Source organism: Mytilus californianus, unplaced genomic scaffold (genome assembly GCF_021869535.1).
Source record: "Mytilus californianus isolate M0D057914Y unplaced genomic scaffold, xbMytCali1.0.p SCAF_10, whole genome shotgun sequence".
In the NCBI taxonomy this organism is placed as follows: Eukaryota; Metazoa; Mollusca; class Bivalvia; order Mytilida; family Mytilidae; genus Mytilus; species Mytilus californianus.
The window spans coordinates 18,551,764-18,569,340 of NW_026262582.1; the positions used below are offsets into that span (position 1 = coordinate 18,551,764).

At 34.0% G+C, this 17,577-nt stretch overlaps 1 protein-coding gene across 2 annotated transcripts in view; it reads right to left on the reverse strand.

Moving 5' to 3' along the window:
* The window catches only part of LOC127717707 (chitin synthase chs-2-like), a 32,483-nt gene extending 15,353 nt beyond the window's left edge, over window positions 1-17,130 (reverse strand). The window contains exons 1-10 of one of the 2 annotated variants that reach the window (XM_052223470.1): window positions 16,975-17,130; window positions 15,240-15,362; window positions 10,327-10,720; window positions 7,716-8,671; window positions 6,228-6,327; window positions 5,082-5,182; window positions 4,619-4,701; window positions 3,162-3,270; window positions 1,471-1,624; window positions 501-708 (exon numbers count right to left, since the gene is read on the reverse strand). In XM_052223470.1, coding sequence (XP_052079430.1) covers window positions 501-708; window positions 1,471-1,624; window positions 3,162-3,270; window positions 4,619-4,701; window positions 5,082-5,182; window positions 6,228-6,327; window positions 7,716-8,671; window positions 10,327-10,720; window positions 15,240-15,328 — 2,194 coding nt within the window. In that variant the 5' untranslated portion in view covers window positions 15,329-15,362; window positions 16,975-17,130. The remainder of the gene's footprint in view (window positions 1-500; window positions 709-1,470; window positions 1,625-3,161; window positions 3,271-4,618; window positions 4,702-5,081; window positions 5,183-6,227; window positions 6,328-7,715; window positions 8,672-10,326; window positions 10,721-15,239; window positions 15,363-16,974) is intronic. The other variant, XM_052223469.1, reaches the window with a different exon arrangement.
* Window positions 17,131-17,577: the final 447 nt, after the last annotated feature.

Here is a 17,577-nt window from a genome sequence, read left to right on the forward strand (position 1 = left end):
GGAAACCAGATGCTCAGTCTTTAGTTTTCCATGTTGTGTTTTGTTAACTGTTGTTTGTCATTTTGTAGTTTTTCGGTTTTTGCCATGACGCTGTCAGTTTATTTTCGACTTATGAGTTGGAATGCCCCTTTAGTATCTTACGCGTCTCTTCTTTAGTGTAACAATGACTATATAGGACATCGGTGTTTTAAAAGAAAAATTAAAAATTAGTAACATTAGCGAAAAAAAAAAAAGATTTAATTTTATAAGGTTGTTTTTCTTTCTTGAATTGTTCCACATTTTGTCATGTCTGGGGCTTTAATATCTCACTCCATCTACGGTATGAGGTTTGTTGATTGTTGAAGGCCATACGGCGAGATATAATAATTGTTCACTTCTTTGATTTTCGTTTTGTCTTTTGACTATGGATAGCTTTCTCATTGACAATCATAGATCATCTCATTATATTTATAACGATGAAAGATCATGATTTAAAAAAAAATGTCCTAGAAATTCAATACCTGAGCCAATAGGATGTATTCGACCACAGACTGCACCAACAAGAGGAGATTTATTCATTCGCTTCATTAAGCTTAGTACAGCTTCCGGTTCAAAATCCACATCCCCATCAAGAGCTAACAAATATGTGTTTTCTGCTGCCTCTTGTAGCCCGGCCTTTCCATACTGGTTAACTAGGGTCCATTTCAGAATATAGAACATGTACATAACCTTAAAAGGAGAAACATTTTTAAAAATGTTCCCGAAACTAGATATACATCTTTTTACTAATTTAGGAAAATAATTCTTCGACATAAAGTTTTTAGGAATTTCGACTGAAACAATCACTATACTTTCGTGTTCTGTTAAGCGTTTTTTTATGAATATTGTTTGTCTGATTATCTTAAATTCATTTGGGCATGGTGCTGTCTGCCTTTCGTCGAGCTTTTTTGTCCCACTCTTGGAATCCCCGCCCCCTTTTTTAAAGATTTATTTAAAGGAATTAAATTTGTTTGTACTATAAAATCAAACAAACAACTACACAGGGTATCTCATGTTTCTTATATAAACATAGATAGAATGAAAAGACTTCAAGGGAATTCTTGCTGTTTCTGAATCTAATGCATTCTGGGTAATATTTTGAAATGAGACATCAAATATGATTGGCTTACAACGTTCTAAACATTCTTTAATTTACTGTTTCTGAATCTAATGCATTCTGGGTAATATTTTAAAAAGAGAACATCAAACAGCTGTGATTAGCTAACAACGTCCTATACAACGGAATACAACTAATGGTTTATCGTTATTTTCTGTTAAATTCCGAAGAGGCGAAATATTGACATCAACAATCCAGCAGTAAATGTATAATTATATATATAACACTTTTCTAGGAGTTGTAGCAAACTCCGAAACAGTGGTAATGTCGTTTTTGCAAGTTTAAAAAAGCAACGTCACCCTGTGTCGGAGTTTGGAGTTGTACGTGATACTTACCTGACTCCATCGTTTCTTACGACGAATTTTATTTTTATCCTTCAGATGAACCACGAGCTTATTTCCTCCAGGGAGATCCCAGTAAATCCTAGCACCGTATGGTGTTCTGTACATTTGACCATCAGGAATTGTTATTCTCTTCCCATGGACAGCACTACAAAACGTTTTTTGTACGTTTGACTGACCCTGTAGAAACCTTATTACGAACGGGATGTCACATCTTTTATTTTACAGTGATGCTGTTTATAGAGCTCGTAATTTCAGATATGATAGATGTAAACTAGCTTATTGGTCCTTTGAAAAAACTTATCCTTTTAAAAGGTTGTCAGCTTAGCATTGTTTTAAGATCTTTGAATATTGCGTTACCATTACGAACGTAATTATTTTTAATACATTAATTGATCAATTAAATTGTATAGTTGCTATCCACGTATTTACTTTTGTGGTCCTAAATCCCGTCGATAAGAGTCTTGTATTTTGTCATTGCACAAAGTCGTGCTTTCTGCTTAAGATACGTCTTTACACTAAATCCGTTGGAGATGTACTAATTGACACTTTAGTCCGAGGAAACATGATAGTTTATCTTTTAGTTAAAATTGGACTATAAATCGCGACTTATCTTAGATCGGTAATTTGTATTTGTTGTCATTTTGTTAGGATTTTCTTAGATTCGCACCAATCTGACGAGTCCGACCCTTTCCAACTGATTTGTTTCAGTTTGTTTTTAAAGTTGTGCTGCTACGCCCCACATTTAGAGACTGTTCAGAATAAACAAATATGTTTAACACCCCATATTCTATAAGAGCCTGTACCAAGTCACGAGCCTGTAATTCAGTGGTTGCCGTTTTTGCTGTCTGGACATTTTGTTTATTTGCAGGTTTAGCATGAATCAGGTCGTTGGTTTTATCCTTTGAATTGCTTCACATGCTTTTATTAAAGATTGAAAGAAGCCAAAACTGTTTGTCTAAATCGTAGCCTTTTACTTTTTAAGATTTATACATTTTCGTACATCTTACTTTCAAATATTTTGTTTTGACCGTTCGTGATGAAGGAAAGTCAAAAAGTACTTCGGAAGCACCAAATGTATGTAGTGTTTTATTTTATTTACATCTTCTAGATTTTACAATTAAAAATGACCTATTGTCAGAATATTTATACCCTTCAAGATTACGTGATCTCATTCTTGCACCCATTACTTGTTAAAGGTGTCGCTGCAGCTTGTTTTGTTCTATATTTTGACATGATGAATTTCCGATAGACTGGGTCACCTCTGTCCACATAAAACGGGGTTATCACTGTCTTCATATTTTTCCGTTCAAGTTCATCATAAGTGGCAGAATTTTAGTCGTCTTAAAACTAACGTTATGGATCGTATAATCTGTCGAGCACTTGTATGAGATTCTGGATTGGGTTAACAGAATAGAGAATAATGGGGAAAATGAGCTGAATAAATGGCTAAATAAATAAAGAATAGAGAAAAATAGGGCCTTAAATAAAGAATAGAGAAAAACGAGGTGCTTAAATTTAAAAACAAAATAGAGCATGATGGATAAAAATATAAAAAAAAATACAGAAAAATGATCTAAAAAAATAATGAATACAGAAATAAAAGACCCCCCATTTAGACCCTTTTGTATTTTTAACGATATTTTTCCAGTCTCCTAGATGATCTATAGTATATATTGATTTACCTTCCTGCCTCGTTTATAACCTGTATAAAAGTTTTAACATAACCATTAACGTCTGGGCCAGGCTGGCCTTCTTTAGGTGGATCAAAAGCATCATCGAAAAAAACGTTACCTGCAAAATTTTAAATATTAATAAATCAAGGTTAATAACTTATGATAATTAAATTGCCTTATATTTGTATTTGTATGAACATAAAACAATGGCAACTTTTCAAGACAAAGTATCAAACTTAAACAAATGTAATAAGTTCTCAATGAACTATACTTTTAAAACAAGGGAGGATTATGCCACCACTATTTCCCGACTCCTGACTCATACGAAGCATTAGGATTGGACTGTATGTTCTGTCTACTGAAACCAAAACGTTTATCTATTTATCCCTCGTAGATATTAGGATCTTGTTGCTCAATCTTACAAAAAAAAGACATTCCTTGTCGGATAAATGCAGGTTGAAAACATTTTCTACAAATAAAAAGTGCGCGAAATGTACTAAAAACAGTCCAATAAAGAAAAGACGCTATATGAATATGTGCAATAATATCAATGCTTGAAAGTTTTAAATATTGTTTTAAAGATAATATTAATTTTTATAAGGCCACATTGAATTTATTACAAGGAGCTTGAATTTTTACCTATTGATGACCTTACATTGATGTCAGAATAGATTTGTGCTTATGTTCAGTGGCAAATATTACATACATATCTGGACGAGAACTTGCTAATGTAATACGAATTTGAACCCTGCTTTGAACTAGATTAAATCTGATTTCGTTTAACCTGTTGAAATTTTGGTGTTGATAATAAAGGTTGGTTGTTAATATATAGTTGTTCACTTCCAGTGGCAATAATTTTTTGGCATGCTAAGGACGAGAATAAATTAACAATTATTACAATGGGTAGGTACTGCTAGGTAGGGTTTGGCCGGGATGAAGGGCTGGAAATTTTGACTCCAACTGGAAAATAAGGGTATATCATAGTGACAGAAATTGTGCCTAGGCAATCTTTGATACTGGTTGGACAATTGTTAAGCATCTTTTCCTCTTAGACTACAAGGCGAAATATTTTGAAACTTTACAGGAAGAATGATTGGGAGTTCTTCTTTACCGCTTAATTTCGCCGTTTCAGAATCTAATGCATTCTGGGTAATATTTTCAAATGCGTACACCAAAACGTTGTGATTGGTTTAAAACGTACCAAAAATGGAAGTTCAACCAATGACGAAACGTTATACTTATTTTGGTGTACGAACGATGAGAATACCCATAGTCCTTTTGTGGTATATATAACAAGATGCTTGTTTGATAATGTTGCTATATTTTTGTTAGTCAAAGGAATCAACGTGAGCCATTCAGGTTCCTTGGAACCTCTAGTTTGGTGTTGGTGTGTTCTTAACATCTAACTCATACAATTTCCCATTTTTTTACCGACAAGAATCGTGTGTTGTGCATTGCCATGTTACCTTCGAAATCAAATGGTTCAACCTGATCATCATCTTTTGCCGATTCTGCTATCATTTCTGTCGTAAATTGTTTCATATCTAATCTGAAACAAATTTTGAAGAATTTAACTTTTATTCATACATATGCAATAAAAAAAACCGACGTTTCCACCATAAAAATGAATTGGAGAAATAAGTGTGTCTGAGCTTGGCTCGCAAGATGAGGGTTTGGATGGGGTTTCACAGAATAGAGAATAATGGGCAAAAGATATAAATTTCTCTGTTCAAACATTGGTTTACACTTTTTCAAACTCCTCTTAGGATTGCCAATTAATATTGATTAATGTTGATGAAAAATATATGACATTGAAAATGACTGTAGGGTGCATGATGAGAACTAATTTCACAGTCACAGTAAATACACAGCATGCAAATGGCTATATAGTCAATGAAATTTGACAAGAAATCTTTAAGTTTTTATTACCTAAATATTGATTTTAATAACTGTGTCATCTCGTTAGCGGTTTCGTGCCACATCGTGGCACAACAAGCATACAACATTTTTCTTTTCCTATTTTCGAATTTCTGAAGAAAAAAAGTTTGAATCATTACACCAATATTTCAATTTGGTCTAAATGTGTATTAAGCTGAGCAATCATGAATAAAATAACGACAAAACCAATATTTAGTATAGTATATTTATCTTAGGTCTTACGAATGGCCTTTTTGGAAATCATAATTGGCTTTGTCTGAAATGCGGTATTTATTTTTTGTGCCATCCTCACTTCTTTCAAACCAATTTGAAAATTTGTTCACGTGGATTTCTTGAAATTCACGTGAATTTAACCTGGAAGCACGATTAACATTAAAAAACGCGTGAATTTTCCATTAATGTTTTCAGTTGAGATTCACGTTAATTTCGCGTGAAAGTATCGTGGACAAAATAAGTATATACCCATTTTCATGCTCTTTATATACCTTAATTATAAGTCAATAACCCTGATAATAACGTGCTTTTACACTATTTTGTTGGAAGCCTCGCTGGCCGAGTAGTTCATTAAGTAGTCAACACTGAGGTTGTAAGTTGAAACCCCTCGTGGCAAAGTGGGTTCGACTCCGATCTTCATTGACTAGAATTGGTTCTCACCGGGTTCATCAAACAAACAAAAATTGGTCGCCGTTAAATAGCAAAGAGTGCTGAAAGTGGCGTTAAACACTAACAATCAACTTCGGACCCAGACCATTGATAAAGTGTCATTAAACACTAACAATCAACTTCGGACCTAGACCATTGATAAAGTGTCATTAAACACTAACAATCAACTTCAGACCCAGACCATTGATAAAGTTGCATTAAACACTAACAATCAACTTCGGACCCAGACCATTGATAAAGTGGCATTAAACACTAACAATCAACTTCGGACCTAGACCATTGATAAAGTGGCATTAAACACTAACAATCAACTTCGGACCCAGACCATTGATAAAGTGGCATTAAACACTAACAATCAACTTCGGACCCAGACCATTGATAAAGTGTTATTTTCATTTTGTTCGGTATCAGGTTCTGTTTGAACTCTTTATTTTCCCGCTATATTATATGTAAATTATAATGTTGTGAACTAACCTTTTTGTGAACAATGTCGTATTCTTTATCATATCTCCTACGATTCAACAACAAGGATATATCAATAAGCATTCCACAATAAAAGGGTTGGACGAATATCCTGAAAGAAAAAGAACTTGATGACACTTAAAAAAAAATTCCAACTGATTTTTACAGTCTTATGCAAGTTGCCATGGCGGTTTCAGGTTATCTCCGACTATTTGAAGTTTTGAATTTGCCCTTTGTATCTTCCGCCTCTTATGTGCTGTTTCACCACTGTCACATATTTTTGACCGATGGCAAACATGTTTTACCTATAAACTACATAAAATACATCGAAAGAAAATGGGAAATCGCAAAAATAAATTCACTGGTTGGCTAGAAAGCCGAATTGCTAAAGGCGAAATGAAAGTATCTGCGAAGTATGTTGGTTTACAGTGGAAGATAAAGATGGAATATCATTGATAAAGGAAAATCAAGTTTAAAATGTCACGATTGGTAAATGTCAAACTGCTTTGCGTAATTTGAAAATTGTCACAAATGAAACAGAGCATCTATGGGATTAAATCTATGTAAGTAAATCTTCACTTTTATTATTTACAAAGGTTATTTTTGTAGAAGTAAGACGGTACACTTGATACAAGACCCACTCTACCCACACCGAATGACCTTTTGATAAATCAAAACATAACTAAAAAAACTTATGGTTGTACATCCTGTCGATATTATTTACTTTTAGTTTGGCATTGTACAAGGTCATGCTTTAGGATAGGAGAGCGTTGAGAGCTCACAAACATGTATAAACCCACCACATTTTCTATATGTGCCTGCACCAAGGTGGGAATCTGTAATTCAGTGGTTGTTGTCGGTTGTTGTCCGTCATATTTTATTTTCGATTATTGTACTGCCATAAATCAGGCCGTTATTCATTTCGTGTGAATTGTTTCAATTTTCATCTTGTCGGTCCTTTTATATCGGACTATACGGCATGACTTTTTCTCATAGTTGGAAGGTCATACGGTGAACTATAGGTGTTTTAATTCATGTCATTTGTATAGCTGTAGCATTTGTAGTTAAACCACATTTCGTTACCTGATATTAACGAGATTGATATTATATGTTAAAGAAATATATTCTTTATTTGCCTGTAGTTGAGTGGTTGTCGTTTTTTCATGTCTGTCAATTTTTTTTTTTCGTAAATTGTTTTATTATAGATTAGGCCGTTAGTTTTCTCAATTGAATTGATTCATATTTTTCATGTCGGGGCCTTTTATAGCCATCTATACGGTATGGGGTTTTCTCATCGTTGAAGGCCGTTCGGTTGCCTATAATTGCTTTCATCCACTCCATTTGAACTCGGAGGATAGTTGTCTCATTGGTAATCATACCACATCTCCCTATTTTTATATATCCTTCGTCTCAGACAGCATCTATTTTATGCCATACAGACTGATGTAATGACGTTTTCATTAACATGTCTACCTTCTTAAATATTCAAATTTATCTCACCTTGCTGTTTCTCCATGCTTATAACCATTAACCTTCCAAACATGTTTGGTTATCAAAAGAATTGAAAAGTACAACAGGAAAAATGCAACAAAAAGTTCTGTACAATTTTCTATCAAGTTGCCATTTCCTTTCACGCACCAATCAGAAAAGAGTAGGTCACAAGATTCAAACTTCAAGATGTCCGGGGTATGCATTAATCCCACCAAAGTAAATGTTGTTGCAACGGGCAAAATCACCATTGGAATGCCAAATCCAAATCGCTGACAATAGATAGCGCAGACAGTTTTGGTAGCCTTATAGCATAGGTAGTCGCATATTATGGTTATAACAGCTATTAATAAGGGAACGTTGTATTGACAAATTGGATTGTCTCCCAATGTTTCCTCTCCGAAAAAGGAAAATATGGTCGCGTTGCCATTGTTAAAGAGTGATTTAAAAGCAGCCATTGGATCGTCAGATTTACTTGTGAATATTGTTATGACGGTAAGGAAAGTTATTGTTATCTTCCAGATATTTGCCAGGCAAGTAACTTTTGTTCGGCCAACATGTAATTCCCGTTTTAGATGTCTCAAGAAAACAGCATCTTCGTCTCCCATGGTGATAAAATTTTCCCAGTATTTAACAGATGTAAACAAAGCTGCAACTACAAATATCCCAGACAACCAACCTCTGTCTATGTACAACCCAATCAAAATTATTCCAATAATTTGGAAAACAATACCAAGGACCGGAAAAGAAAGAGAGAGCATCGAGGCATCGTTAAATGGTGAATATTTTGACACTTTTGTATTTTGGTGCAATCGCTTATCAACAACTATGTCAACTACATTAACAGTTGCCGGTACCAACGCGACCGCCATATAAATAACGGAAGCGGAAGCAGGATCAAAAGAAGGTAACACAAGAAATGCCAGGATGGAAACACCGATGGAGTGGACTGTTTCAATAAACATTGCCTACAAAGAGAATGATGCATTATATATATACACGTCGACGAACAGAAACTAAAATGATAAATTATATTCATACATCACAACATGAGAGTAGTATTTAAAAAAATGGATTAGATGTCCAAATAAAAATGTGACATACGTGACAGATCCTCCGGACCCTCTTTCAGATTAATTAACAACATAACAATTTATAGGTTGTCGCACGTTTATAATCTTAATAACTGTGTATTTATAGGTTAAGGATCGCAGATCATGAGCAATGCAAAAACATTAAGGTCTCTATCTCTGAATAGTTTTAGCATTTCACTTATATATCCTTTATGTCAAATAGTAAAGGGGAAGCCACAATCCACTCATAAGTAATTTGATATATCAAATTTATATTTTGTTATATCAAATTAATAAACTGATATTTCAAATTATCATAATTTGTTATATCAAATTGATAATCTTATATCAAATTAGTAATTTGTTATATCAAGTTGATAAATATAGATTCTTACATTGATACCAGTTGATTATCGGATTTATCCAATCGAGATAGTTAAATTATCAATTTTAAAGTCTGAGCCTTGGCGAGGACTTTAAAATTTATAATTTAACTATCGAGATTGGATAAATCCGATAATTTACGAGTAACTATGTAAGAATCGGTTTATCTAATGATTAAAAAATACATTTTCATTTTTTGTTAAACCAAAGCCCCCTTCGAGTGCCTTCAACATTTCACAAAGTTGTCAATTTTCATTAACACCTGTTAGCATATTTTGAGCTGCTAAAGGTTATGACCCTTAAATTCATCCAATCATCTTCTAAATCACCGGCAACCACACGTTGATTAAATTTTGTTATACAATGAGTGCAGAAAGGTATAAATTGTCAAAGAATTAGAGAATCTGTTATATCAAATTGATAATCTGTTATATCAAATTAATAATTTGTTATATCAAATTGGAAAAAGTCAAATAGCATGGCCCTAAAAGGCTTCCGTAGTTGGTCTTTTAAGTAAAGATACTTTTCTATTATTGATGACCGTATACAGAATAAGGGTCTGGATGAGGTGTTAAGAATACAGAATGATGGGTATAATGCTACTTTAAAAATATGACAATAAAAATTAAAAAATCAGAGATAGATAGGCCAAAAAAAAGAAGAATAATGATGAATAATGAGGTGCTAAAGTATAAAGAATAGAGACTAATTGGCAGATTTAGAAAGAATAGAGAAAAATGGCAAAAGAATTCAAATAGTGAAGAAATGAAGATCCCCATCCAGATCCTCCTATATTGACCTTACTAGATAATATAGAATGGATTACTGACTGACACATGTATTTTTTTCTCTTTTATAAATTATGACGTTTTTTTTTCAGACAAACCTAGACAGATTTGGTAAGTCTTTCAGTTGTTATCTTCGGATCACCTTAGTTCAATCCAGTTTTGGTGAGGTTAGTGCTTCTTATTTAATCATTCGTAGTGTGTTTTGTTTTTTCGTCAACTTGCTGTTGGTCATGGTGTTATCTTGCCTTTCTTCGACTATGTTTTTATCAACCCATTGGGATCTTTTTTAAGTTTGTAAAAGGTTTATTGTGTTAAAATGTATTGTACAAAACAAAATGCAAAGTTGGTTAAAACTTAATTATTGCATAATAAACTTACTGCAAAAAGCACTTTCCATTCCAATCGCTTATTCGTTTTAAAACAAATTCTGAAAAATGTTGACAAGAATGTAAGAAAGTAGGGGGCAACGATGACCAGGAAAACTGCCCATATCCATATCTCATCTACCGCAAAGTATAAATCTGACTGCGAACAGTCTGATCTATTGCAGGCCGAGCAGTTAGCCTCCAGCAATCCCCCAAGTCTATTGATGTTGGAATCATTCGACATGATCGGAGGACTTATGTGCCACATTAATATATGGAAGGTTACTCTGGCTATAAAACCACTACCGAGAACAATGATAAAGAGAGAAATAGCAAACGCAATTTTTAGTATTTTCTCTGGTGGAGGACATTTTGATTCATTCCATTGTAAATCTGCACCTTCAGCACTACAAGAAAAAAGAGAAACATAAAAATTAATAATAATAAAAATAGATAATAAGAAGAAGAACTAGAGGCTCGAAAGAGCCTGTGTCGCTCACCTTGGTCTATGTGCATATCAAACAAAGGACACTCTCCAACATTGTAGACGAGAATGAATTCATGACAAAAATCTCTATTTTGTTGATCTTGTATTACTAATCTTTTAGTCTGTTTAGTTTCTCTCTATCTTCTTTAGTTTTAGCTCAAACCACAAAAGAGGGTAAAAAAATCCTCATTAAAGGGCAATCACTCCTATGTAGAGTGACAGTCTACTAACTACAACGGCAACATTGGACTTTTTAATAGATCTTGCCTTGCTGATCATTTGTTTATTTATCTATTAAAAGCCTCGGTCACACCTTAACGGATAGCTCGAACGGATGCCGAACGGATAACTTTTTTTCAATCCGTTCATGTCCGTTAGACGTCCGTTCTCATCCGTCGACGTCCGTTCTGTCCGATGGAAAATTTCGAGCATGTTCAAAACTTTAAACGGACGTCCAACGGATGAAGTGTCCGTTGAACGCCCGGTAGGCGTCCGTTTTGTACGGTACTCGTCCATTTCGTTTCCGTTTTGTATCCGTTACTTGTACGTTATACATCCGTTAGAGGTCCGGTAGACAAATTCACCAACAGACTTCTACCGGACGTATAACGGATAAAACGGATGATGAACGGATGGGAAACGGATACGAACGGAAGGATAACGGATACCTACCGAATGTAAAACGGATAAATGCCAATTGAAAATTTCGCGTCACTCAGAAATGACAATTATTGATATGTCAGATTTCTTGAGTGTCATGAACGTCTATTACTCATGATGGATCTTGGAGTAAGAGCATGTCTTCACTATCAAACAGCTCTTATTCAGGTTCAACTGACCTTAAATGTTGCAAATATAAACCTACTAGTTGTCGAAAGGAGAAGAAGGAGAAAACAAAGGAGATGGTTGGCAAGATTATTGCTTAGTCCTGAAAAATATGTATTATTATTATCGCTTTTAATTTTCCGCTTAACTTGTTCATCCGTTTTATCCGATACACTTCCGTTAGGTGTCCGTTTTATGCGGTACTCGTCCGTTGGATGTACGTTCGACGTCCGTTCTGTCCGGTACGTTTCAGTTTCTCGTACGTTGCATATCCTGTGAGTGTCCGTTAAGCTGTAATCACACCTTACCGGATAGCTCGAACGGACGGCGAACGGATGAAAAAAAAAAGTTTTCCGTTGACAAAATTTGTATTCGTTGGGTGTCCGTTGGTAAACTGATCAAATAAAACGAACGTGTAACGAATGCCTAACGGACACTCACAGGATATGCAACGTACGAGAAACTGAAACGTACCGGACAGAACGGACGTCGAACGTACATCCAACGGACGAGTACCGCATAAAACGGACATCTAACGGAAGCGTACCGGATAAAACGGATGAACAAGATAAGCGGAAAATTAAAAGCGATAATAATAATACATATCTTTCAGGACTAAGCAATGATCTTGCCCACCATCTCCTTTATTTTCTCCTTCTTCTCCTTTCGACAACTAGTAGGTTTATATTTGCAACATTAGACGTTCATGACACTCAAGAAATCTGGCATATCAATAATTGTCACTTCTGAGTGTCGCGAAATTTTCAATTAGCATTTATCCGTTTTACATTCGGTAGGTATCCGTTATCCTTCCGTTCATGTCCGTTTCCCATCCGTTCATGTCCGTTTCCCATCCGTTCATCATCCGTTTTATCCGTTATACGTCAGGTAGAAGTCCGTTGGTGAATTTGTCTACCGGACCTCTAACGGATGTATAACGGACAAGTAACGGATACAAAACGGAAACGAAACGGACGAGTACCGTACAAAACTTACGCCTAATGGACGTTCAACGGAAACTTCATCCGTTGGACGTTCGTTCAAATTTTTTAACATGCTCAAAATTTTCCACCGGACAGAACGAACGTAGACGGATAAAACAGACGCTAAACGGACATGAGACGGATATAGACGGACGTCTAACGAATAAGAACGGACGTCTAACGGACATGAACGGATTAAAAAAAGGTATCCGTTCGGCATCCGTTCGAGCTATCCGTTAAGGTGTGATCGAGGCTATAGGCATTCGTTACCCGTTCGTTTTATTTGATCAGTATACGACACCCAACGAATACAAATTTTGTCAACGGAAAACTTTTTTTTTCATCCGTTCGGCGTCCGTTCGAGCTATACGGTAAGGTGTGATCACAGCTTTATAATTTAAATCATATAAGGCATGACTCGTCAACCAACCAACCAAAATGTTTATCTCTAAATAGCATAGTGTTCATAATAGGCAAAAATGAAAATAACTATAAATTCATTTATGGGCAATAACTCCTATAAGAATTTGTCTAACAGTTTTGACGTATATGGACAATTTGTAGAGCTCATTATAATAATTATTCTGAACGTTTTTGCTCCTTCAGATTTTCTCTATTTATAACGGTTCAAAAAATAATAGACAAAACTTGCATTTTACCCCTATGTTCTATTTTTAGCCATGTCGGCCATGTTGGTTGGTTGGCGAGTCATCGGACACAGTTTTTAAATTAGATACCCTAATGATGAATGTGGCCAAGTTTGGTTAAATTCGTCTCTGAAATTTCAGAGGAGAAGATTTTTGTAAAAGATTACAAAAATTTACAAAAAATGTTAAGGATTCACTATAAAGGGTAATAACTCCTTGAGGGGTCAATTGACCATTTTAGTCATATGGACTTATTTGTAGATCTTACTTTACTGAACATTATTGCTGTTTACAGTTTATCTCTATCTATAATGATATTCAAGACAATAACCAAACACTGTAAAATTTCCTTAAAATTACCAATTCAGGGGCAGCAACCCAACTACAAGTTGTCTGATTTGTCTGAAAAATTCAGGGCAGATATATCCTAACCTGATGAACATTTTTACCCGAAAGCAGATTTGCTCTAAATGCTTTAGTTCCAGAGATATAAGCCAAAATCTGCATTTTACCCCATATGTTCTATTTTTAGCCATGTTGGCCATGTTGGTTGGTAAGCAGTGTCATTGGACACATTTTTAAAATAAGATATCTTAGTGATGATTGTGGCCAAGTATGGTTAAATTTGTCTCAGTACTTTCAGAGGATAAGATTTTTGTAAAAGATTACAAAAATTTACAAAAAATTGTTAGAAATTGACTATAAAGGGCAATAACTCCTTAAGGGGTCAATTGACAATTTTGGTCGTATGGACTTATTTGTAGATCTTACTCTTCTGTAAATTATTGTTGTTTACAGTTTATCTCTATCTATAATAATATTGAAGATAATAACAAAAAACTGCAAAATTTTCTTAAAATTACAAAGTCAGGGGCAGCAACCCAACAACAGGTTGTCTGATTTGTCTTGACCTGATGAACAATTTTACCCAGTCAGATTTTCTCTTAATGCTTTGGGTTAAGAGATATAATAAGCGAAAATCTACATTTTACCCCTTTGTTCTATGTTTAGCCATGGCGCCCATCTTTGTTGGCTGGCCTGGTTATGGGACACATTTTTTAAACTACATACTCCAATGATGATTGTGGCCAAGTTTGATATAATTTGTTCAAGTAGTTTCAGAGGAGAAGATATTTGTAAAAGTTAACGACTACGGACGACGGACGCCAAGTGATGAGAAAAGCTCACTTGGCCTTTTAGGCCAGGTGAGCTAAAAATGTTAAAATGTAAAAAAAACTATGATTGATGATTGTTAACGTCCAGTGGCAAATAGTTCAAGCATATTCTAGACTACAATTGAACATTATATAACTTAAAGACTGTAGGCAATGTATATTTATTATAAATGACAAGGTTTCAAAACGAGGCTAGTTTGGTCTTTTTTGTTGTTTAAATGCAAGAAATTTAGAATCATACAGCATATACAAGACAAGAATTAAATTTTTTTTTTTACTATAACTAATAGTAACAACATTATAAATATACCATTAGCAGAGCCAATTTTTCAGCACTAAATGTCTCTTCAGTTTTTTTCGAGGCCAAAATATTTGAAAAACCTAAACTTATTTATAAAATGAAGAAATTTATATATGATCAATTTTTTTTTCCTTTCCTCGGGATTCGAACTCATGCTTCTGTGACATCGTGTCATATTGCTATAATAGTTTGCGAACAACTAAAAGTCGTTGTTTGATAGATTTATCGATTTTTTAAAAATTTTAAATTCAAGACTTCCATGATCATAAAATTTCTATTTTTTACATGGATATGTGTAAATAACTCACTACAACACTAACTATAGGATAATGAACAAGATTTCTATACATTTTTTCAGAGTCTATTATTAAGTACAACAACATTACATAATACAATCATACCACATCTTCTTTTTTATACATATAAGTTAAATACACTCTGTAAGCTGATTCAGGATGGTATACTACAATGTACAATGAGAAATATATGTTGTCTCATTTTTACTTACGATTTGTTGTCAATATTCGTTTTCAAAGTATGATGAACTGAATTTGATATCCTGCTAGTTTGTTGACTAAATCTCCGTCTATCCAACATCTTAAAGACCTCTACAGTGAAACGTCCTTGTTAACTTTAGAATAAATATTGATTTAAGTTAGAACAAAAACAACATGAATTTAGTGTATGAGGACCCCCCCCCCCCCCCCAAAAAAAAAAAACAAAACAAAACAAAACAAAACAAAACAAACTAAAATAACTAAAAACTAAAATTGAAAAAACTCCCCCTTTAAAAAAAAAAAAAAAACACACCAATCGATGTGCGCGACATAGGTTTTATGTCTGTTTGTTTTGTTCACACATTGTTGTCAAAACTTCATGCGACTGTCATACACGTGAGAGATTTAGCTAGCATTTTCTCTATAGGGAAATGCCTGTACCAAGTTAGGGATATGACAGTTGTTTTCCATTCGTTTAATGTGTTTGAGCTTTTGATTTTGGCATTTGATTATGGTCTTTCCGTTTTGAATTTTCCTTAGATTCGTCATTTTTGTTATTTTACTTTTTATTATCCTTCGAATGCACAGTTTTGGATTCTGTTTTTTCTTTAAACTTATGCAAAAGTACAACCGAAGAAACGAAAAAACAAATTTGTTATTCAAATAAAAATGAAAGGAGATGTTGTGCAAAAATGTATGTGAATGAGTCATCAATTCAACGACCAAAAAAGGCTAGAGTGCAACACACAGTCTTCTTCAACAATAGACATGTGTCTATACCATAAAACAAGCTCTTAATAAGCTATGGGTTTTGATCATTGTTGAAGGCTGTACGGTGACCTATAGTCGTTAACATTTGTCATTTGGTCTCTGGTGGTGAGTAGTCTCATTGGCAATTATACCAAATCTTCTCTTTTTTATATCTTAATAATTACATTAGATGTATGTTTCATTATAATACGTTATTCTGATTGGCTACACTGCAATCTCGCGTTATTTCTTAATCAACTTCATAACACAATAAAATTTATCATTCATGATGACACGAGGTCCCATTATAAACGAATATTTAGAATAAGGAAAAACATTAAGATATGACATGAAACAATCCCTGATGCGATTTTTGACTCGGGACAACCACATGAAAATGTAACGATATTAAACTATGATTTTTTTTATAGATCTCAACCCTCCCATCATTTTTCAGAAATCCAATTATGTCCTGATTAAACATGAAGAAAGATTAATATAGAGTTGACGTTAACCGTAAACCAACTTCTTATACAACACATGATCAACTTGTTTTTAAATTAACGAAAGCATGCAGTAATACAACTAGAACCAAATGCTAGAACTAAAGAATAAAATGCTAAATATCCATGAGTATATTTATATATCTGTTCAATTTGTGTTCAAAAGTCGAAGTAAGGAAACTGATATTCAAGAGTTTACCTGTCCTGTTTCTTTAGAGAGGTTAAGCGGCTTGCAAAAAAATCTATTGAACTACGGATTCCGAACGTAAAGTTTAGGTCAACCCTCATAAAAGTTTGATTAAAAGGTTAATGATTTGGTGTTCCATTATGATAAAAAAAACAAGATATCGAAATAATGCAATATATTTTTTTAGGGGGGATTTGGGGGGGGGGGGGGGGGGGGGGGGGGGGTTTGGGGGGGGGGGGGACGGGGACAGCTACGTCAGTATAGCAGTAACATTTCTATTTAAATTTAAAATGATATAGTACTTACTCTTTTTGTGAAAACAGCTTTTCCGACTTATATGTCTCGATTACAACTTTGTTGACAGATTTATAAAAGTTTTTCCAAACTCGTTTCCGAATCCCATATTTGACTGCTATGTCAAATTGTACTCTATTATTGTTTTACTTTTCAATAACAAATAGTTTAAATTAAACTAACTACTGTGTAACTAGGAAGTGTACTAATAATTAGACAGTATTCGCTTACAGTTAATCGCCAATTATTTCATTTGCATTGTTCTAAATCAGTAATGGTTGATAACTTTGCAGTCAGAACGATTTACGCTCTCATGAAATTTTTATGTTAGTGTGTTTCAATGATCTCGATTACATAATATCGGAATAATCGAATTTATTTTAGTCATTATTGGGGTGTTATTGAAAATTTTATGTATTCATTTTTTTTTAACAATTTAATGATATATTTATTGGTTAATAATGAATATATATTTCATTCGACCACAAGACACGTATATAAAAAAGGTGAAATGTAGTACGAAGTATTAAAACCCAAATGTTTTAAGGATTCGTCATCTAACAAAATATAAATTTAAAACTTTGGACAGAAAAAAATCTGCAGAATTCCAAAATC